This window comes from Rhodamnia argentea, chromosome 7, assembly GCF_020921035.1.
Source record: "Rhodamnia argentea isolate NSW1041297 chromosome 7, ASM2092103v1, whole genome shotgun sequence".
Taxonomy (NCBI): domain Eukaryota; kingdom Viridiplantae; phylum Streptophyta; class Magnoliopsida; order Myrtales; family Myrtaceae; genus Rhodamnia; species Rhodamnia argentea.
The window spans coordinates 15,003,666-15,010,826 of NC_063156.1; the positions used below are offsets into that span (position 1 = coordinate 15,003,666).

Sequence of the window (7,161 nt, forward strand, 5' to 3'; positions counted from 1 at the left end):
TTATATGAGTTTGAATTTAATCCTAAACCTCGTAATGGAATCAATGTAGTCATAAACATTTGAAACAACACACAGTCGAGTCTTTTGGGTTAAGTCTTGTCTAGAATTGCTAACATGGCGATTTAGTCATTGCCGACCATCTTATGTCTACCAATTTGACGTTGCAACTTTATCAAAATGATGTCATTTTGCTTTTATCTTCTCTTTTTTTTTTTTCTAATTTTTTTTATGTCCTTATGTTTACTGTTCATCTTCTGAATTTTCTAGACGGATCTGCTACTATTCATTTTCATCTCCGAAAGGTTGAGTCCTCGTTGGCTATCGTTTACTATCGGAACAACCTCACGATCATCCCTATTCATCCCTCCCTACGACATTTGACGATGTGTCGACCACCATGATCCCAGTCGTCCATCGTCATGTTTGCCTTCAATCCCCGCCGCAACCCTTCGCTTTCCCCCACCTCCTCACCACAGATCCTCACCACCAATGCCTCTGGTCTCGTTTGATGACCCTCAACTAAATTTACATTCATTTTAGTTTATTAATTTAAAAAATAATTCCAATTTTTTTAATTATTTAATTCTTTTTCCTCTCCTTTCTGTGTCGGTTGCCGGCGAGCTCAGGCCAAGCCTTGCCGAATCTGGCGAGGCGAGCCTTAGCCTTGGCCTCGGCCTCGGCCTTGCCAGATCCAGAGTTTCTGAATTTTTGTTTTTCTTTTATTTCTGTTTCCTGTTCTTTCCCTTCTGTTTCTCCTTATCTTCTCCTCCTCCTTCAGTCAGATCTAGCGGCCCCTTCTTTCCTTATGTCGTCCATATTTACACTCACAAACAGCCAACGAACGGCGACGTTTTTGGAAACCCTCTCTAGAAATTGGGAAGCAACCATTGCGGTCCTCATAGAAGTGTACTGTCGCGCACTCATTCCTTTTAACAGAGGAGTGGAGAAACAGCAATCATTCCCACAACATGCCCCAATTCTCATTTCGATGTCCTGAGAAATCGCCTTTAATGATTTCCCTTCACTCAATTATCTACGGACCCTTCTTTCTCTTTTTCCTTCTCTTCCCCCTTCAATCATGCTCACTTTCCTCTCTTTCCATAACCACAGACAACAGAGAAAAAGCGTGAATTTAAAAAAGAAAAAAAGAAAGGGAAAGTAAAAAGGAAAAAGACATGAACTTTGACTCTGCGAAGTTTTTAAAAAACACATCCCACTCCCACTGTCTCTTCTTGCTCTTCCCGCTCATTGCTCCTGAAACATGGGCACCCGTCTCCCTTCCCTTTTCTCTGCCATCGCCATCGCCGTCACCGTCACGCTTCTCCTTCTCTTCCTCCCCCGTTCTCTCTCCTCGCCGCCCAATGACACCAACGCCCTCGCTCTCTTCCGCCTCCAGGCCGACTCCCATGGCCACCTCCTCCCCAACTGGACCGGCTCCGACGCCTGCGCCGCCGCCTGGCGCGGCGTTCGCTGTTCCTCCTCCTCCTCTCCCTCCGGCCGCCGCGTCACCGCTCTCTCCCTCCCATCCCTCAACCTCCGCGGGCCCATCGACTCTCTCTCTTCCCTGGACCAGCTCCGCCTGCTCGACCTCCACGATAACCGGCTGAACGGCACCGTCGGGCCTCTCGCCAACTGCACCAACCTCAAGCTCCTCTACCTCGCCGGGAACGACTTCTCCGGCGAGATCCCGCCGGAGATATCCTTCCTCCGGCGCCTCCTCCGTCTTGACGTTTCCGACAACAACATCCGGGGCGTGATCCCGGGGGAGCTCCGCCTCCTGAGCCGCCTCCTGACTCTCCGGCTGCAGAGCAACCTGCTCTCTGGAGAGGTGCCGGATCTCTCGGCGTCGCTCAAGAGCCTCAAGGAGCTCAACTTGACAAACAACGAACTGTACGGGCGTTTGCCAGATGGACTACTGAGGAAGTTTGGTGTCCGGAGCTTCGTCGGGAACGAAGGACTATGTGGCTCGAGCCCGTTACCAGCTTGCTCGCTATCCGGGACTTCACCTCCGGCTTCTTCCTCTCTCACGGTACCGTCTAAGCCCAGCTCCATTCCAGAGGCACCCGCAATTGGACCGGGTCAGAAGCATCGGCGAAAAGGACTGAGCACGGGGGCTATAGTGGCGATTGCTCTCGTGATCTGCGTGGCATTACTTGTCGTGACATCTTTCGTGGTTGCTTACTGCTGCTCAAGAGAGCGGAATTCGAGCTTGAAATCAAATGGAGAAAGCACTGGGAAGAGGAGAAGTGGGAGCAGCCACGGAAGTGAGAAGAGAGTGTACGCAAGCGGCGGTGCGGATAGTGATGGGACGAACGCTACCGATAGGAGTAAGCTTGTGTTCTTCGAGCGGAAGAAGCAGTTCGAACTCGAAGATTTGCTCAGAGCGTCGGCAGAAATGCTCGGGAAAGGAAGCTTAGGGACAGTGTACAGGGCTGTGCTGGACGACGGGGGCGTCGTGGCCGTCAAGAGATTGAAGGATGCCAATCCGTGCATGAGGAAGGAGTTCGAGCAGTACATGGACGTGATTGGGAAGCTTAAGCACCAAAATGTGGTCAAACTCAGAGCTTATTACTATGCCAGAGAAGAGAAGCTCCTGGTATATGATTATCTGCCAAATGGAAGCCTGCACTCCCTGCTTCATGGTCAGCATACTTCTGTTCTCAGACAATGTCTCATTCTGAATTGACTAATTCTGGGATTGTGCCTTATCTCGTTCTTGTTACTCTTGCTTTAATCAGGAAACAGGGGTCCTGGAAGGATTCCTCTGGATTGGACCACAAGGATCAGCTTGGTACTTGGAGCGGCTCGCGGGCTCGCCTGGATCCACGACGAGTACAGTGCGGCGAAAATCCCCCATGGAAACATCAAGTCTTCCAACATACTCCTCGACAAGAATGGCGTTGCTTGTGTCTCCGATTTCGGGCTCTCACTGCTTCTGAATCCGGTTCACGCCATCGCCAGATTGGGGGGTTACCGAGCTCCGGAGCAGGCAGAAACCAAGCGGCTCTCTCAAAGGGCCGATGTCTATGGCTTCGGCGTCCTGTTACTGGAAGTCCTCACCGGCAGAGCTCCATCGCAGCATCCCTCCCCAACACGGCCTCGCGCCGATGAAGAGGAACAGGCGGTCGATCTCCCCAAGTGGGTGAGATCCGTGGTGAAGGAGGAGTGGACGGCCGAGGTGTTCGATCAGGAGCTCCTCCGCTACAAGAACATCGAGGAGGAGCTCGTGTCCATGCTCCACGTGGGCTTGGCCTGCGCGGCGGCTCAGCCCGACAAGAGGCCTCCGATGGCGGAAGTGGTGAAGATGATCGAGGACATTAGGGTGGAGCAGTCGCCATTGGGAGAGGACTACGACGAGTCGCGAAACTCCCTCTCTCCATCGCTCGCCACGACCGAAGACGGGGTCTGAAGGTTCGGATCGACGGATCGGTTCACCGGGGTTGTTCCGCGGTTGGCTTCTGTTTGTGTTTTCGCATTGTCTCATTGCTATTGCATGTGGTCTGTCCTGGGTTTAAAGTTTGTAAAATTGGCTTAGCCTATCGTACTTTCTAATGTTACCGGTTGGAGAATTTGGGAATCTTGACCAAATTCGACCAATTCGATCTACTCAGTCAGCTATTTATTCACTAGAAGATGTACATCAGTACTCAGTAGTGTCGTCTTCTTGTCGGAAGGCTTCATTGACCGCACTGAACTCTACTTTCGTTGTCGGTTGGATGGTCTTTACTTAATTAATGATACTTCTCCACAATGAATTTCCGGTTTTAAGAAGCAGAAGAAAAGTAATTCATGAATAATGTTGGAAACGTTTAAGAAGCATTATTGAATGTCATTATCAAGTGATAGGGTTAAAACACTTTTTTAAAGTCAAACAACAAACTTCTCCAACCAAAAAAAAAAAGGAAGGGATGTTAGATGGTCGTTTTCCAAGGAGGCTTTTCTTTTTCAATTTTAGGTGAAACAGGGAAGGGGTGATCAGCGCGAACGACTCGTTCATAAGCGTCTGCTTCCGCTACGAAATATTCGAATTAAATCATAATTATTCGCTTTATCCACGACTTCAAAGTTCGAGATTGGCAACTCGCCACGAGATATGCTAAAATGTTCTGTGTTAACATGAATCGGACTTGTTACCGCACGACAAGAGAGGTGAACCTTTCGCGACTAGTCCTATTATCGGGGTGGTAAAAAGAGGCAGGATGTTTTCCGTTTTCCTTTCCTCTCTTTCATACTGCCGCATGTCAGCCAGAGTTTTCTTTAGCAAAGGCCTTGCTTCGCTTCAGAAAAAGAAGAATCAAAGTTATTCTCACCAACATCTTGTCTGATAAAACTGGGGCAGAATTATAAGCTCAGGAAAAAGCAAACCGCGTTTGACTTTTACCTGAGCGGGACTTCATCCATACTGCAGGAATTATTACTCGCTATCCTTGCTGGGTTGTCCGTATATAAATCGCACAGGATTATCAAATCCAAATAAAATTAAAATTATTGATAAATAAACATCGACCGTGTAAAACATTTTTGCAACGAAGATATAAGATGGAGTTTCAGATACTTTTTATTAGGACATCGGAAGTGCCAAATTTTGTGTATAGTGTTCATTTTGGTGTCAAAATTTTTTGCCGACTCATTTAATTGTCTAAACGGAGAAAAAAGGTCACTTTAGTGCCAACAGCCAGAGACTTCGGCCAATTGGTACATGGCATTTATTAGTAATTTTTCAATAATATGTGGTAATTGAAAAAAAAAAAGAAAAGAAAAAGGGTCCATGTGGGCTTTTAAACTAAAAAAAAAAGGTAATTTTTTAAAAATTAAATTAACCGAAAAAAATAAGCTAAAAAAGTATGAAAAAAGCCTTTGCGTTGGTTTGCAGCGACAAGGGCTGCCCTCACCGCTGAGCCCCGACCAATGGTCAGCGATCCCCTCCGATTGCATTCGAGCGCTTGACCTCACAAATCTTAGCAAGATCGAGCCTCGTGCAGCGATGGCCAATCCTCGTTGATCTTGGAGAGGGCGACGCCCGGCCATTGCCGGACAAGGTCAACCTCGCTTGCGACCGGCAAGGGTTATTAGCCACTGGTTAGGGCTCGGCGGCGGTGAGGGTTGTGCAAGCCCTCACCACTATAGTCCTTCAATTTTATTTGTTTTATTTATGTTTTTAATTTTAGATCATTTTTTAATTTTTAGCTTTTTTATTGCTGATTGGATTCTTCGGCGAGTCACGTAGATATCAAATAAGATTTCCGGCAAATCTCATCGCAGTTGACACTCAAATAATGTTTTTTTCTCAAAAATTGACATTTAAGTAATCCAAAAAAAAAAAATAGCATCAAAATGAGCGTCTTATATAAATTTTGATACTTATGGTGTCTTTCTATCCTTTTTGTTACTTAGAAAAAGCTTTTGACATAACAAATAAACTAGAAATAAGTATAGAAAAGTAGAGGAGAGCGCGCCATCAATTGCGGTGTCCATAGCTAACACCATTCTCTGGATCTCTCTTTCCTCATTGTCGGATCTCGACTGAAGGAGATCTAAGATCTGAGACCTCACAACCGCCAAAACACGAGTAATCCCTATATTTTCCAAATTGAGAAAAAAAATTATCAATAAAGTTCTCAGATAATGTCTCATGGGACCAAAGCCACATAAGGGAGTCCACTCAAGAAGCCCTAGAAATTTTTCATCTCCAGTGAAGGAAATCGAATGGCACTGGAACTAAGTTCTAGGCTTGAAGACTGTAATGGAGGAAATTCTTCAGGTTAGGTCAACTTAATCCTGAGCCTTTTTTACATTGTACCAATTCAATCCATCTAGTTAATTTAGGCTGGAAATCACTAACATAAATGTTAGTCATCCTACGTGGCACGACCGACACCGACATAAACATTTTCAATTTGTTATTTTTCTTTTTTGTCCTTTCTTTTTCTTCTCCTTTTCTTTTCGTCGATGGCTAGTGGGGCTTGCCGTGCCCGGGCGAGGGCGAGCACCTGTGAGGCCGACCCTTGCCGGATCTAGCACAAGGGAGGTGGGGCTCTCATCGATGCTCACCCTCGCCTAGGAGCTAACCGGCAAGGCAACCCTCATCTGTGGCTGGCAAGCTATGGCCGGCCACGTATAAAAAGAAAAGGGGAAGAAAAAAAAATAGAAAGGAAAAAAAATAAAATTATACCACGTCGGCGTCCGTCGTGTCACGTAAGACGGTTGGCATTTACGTTAGCAATTTTCTATATTAGCCGGATGGATTGAATTAGAAAAAAAAGGGAAAAAGATTTAGAATTAAATTTGGTTCAATAGAAAGGTTTATGATAAAATTTTTATCAATATAATAAGTTTAAGACTTTTTTTTATACTTTTCCCACCAAATTGAGAGTTGCCATTTAAGGGAGGGTTTGATTCAACATTTTCAAAGCTCCTAGGGACCCCAAAGCCCATTGGGGAAAATGTTGGGTGTTTGGCAACTATTTTGAAAGGGCTTGGGATGAAAGTTGACATTGAGAATGCTAAAAGCTCAATGCTAGTAAGTACCGGTATTGAGTTTTCAGCATTTTCGGAATGCTAAAACCCCAATTAATGAAGATTAATCAATTCCTATATTGCCCTAAAAAAATTAGTTATAATCCATTTTTGCCCTTTTAAAAAAATACAACCCTAGATCTACGCTTCACTCTCCCTGTTACCCTTACTCATGCCGCTCCTGCTGCCGCTCTTTTACGGCCCTTTTTCTTGTTCGAGCTGTGGTTGTCTTGAATTTGTTCTGCGAAATTCTGGTTCTCTTCTTTGTAAATGAGTTTACGAAATTTATCTTTTTAGCTTTTGGAGTTGTGTTTGGGTTCTGAATTTCTACATCGACAAAGAAAGGACCAAGGTCGTCTCTTTTCTTCTTTCTCTGCTCCTGCAAAAGCGGCATTTTCTAACTGCTCTTACTTTACGGTAACAAGTTTGCCTTTGGCACTAACTTGATTCTACAGAAACTGCCCGTGATGATTTTCCAGATTGATCGAGTTTGAAGAGTTCACCGGAAAGATCACTACAAGCGGAAAAGAAAAAAAGAAAAATAATATTCTTATGGCGTTTTCCTTAAGGGAGTTTTTCCGAGATTCCTTTACTTGCAAATGAATTGGTTTTCGGCTGACAATGAAGCGTTTGCCAGAGACGGTG

The 7,161-nt window shown here is 45.4% G+C and overlaps 1 protein-coding gene across 1 annotated transcript; it reads left to right on the plus strand.

Moving 5' to 3' along the window:
* Positions 1–1,210: 1,210 nt before the first annotated feature.
* LOC115743567 (leucine-rich repeat receptor-like protein kinase PXC1) lies at positions 1,211–3,736 on the plus strand. The gene is made up of 2 exons (XM_030678409.2): positions 1,211–2,642; positions 2,739–3,736. Exons 1-2 carry the CDS (start codon positions 1,262–1,264, stop codon positions 3,407–3,409), a joined length of 2,052 nt encoding a protein of 683 aa, XP_030534269.1. The 5' UTR covers positions 1,211–1,261; the 3' UTR covers positions 3,410–3,736.
* The last annotated feature ends 3,425 nt before the right edge of the window (positions 3,737–7,161 follow it).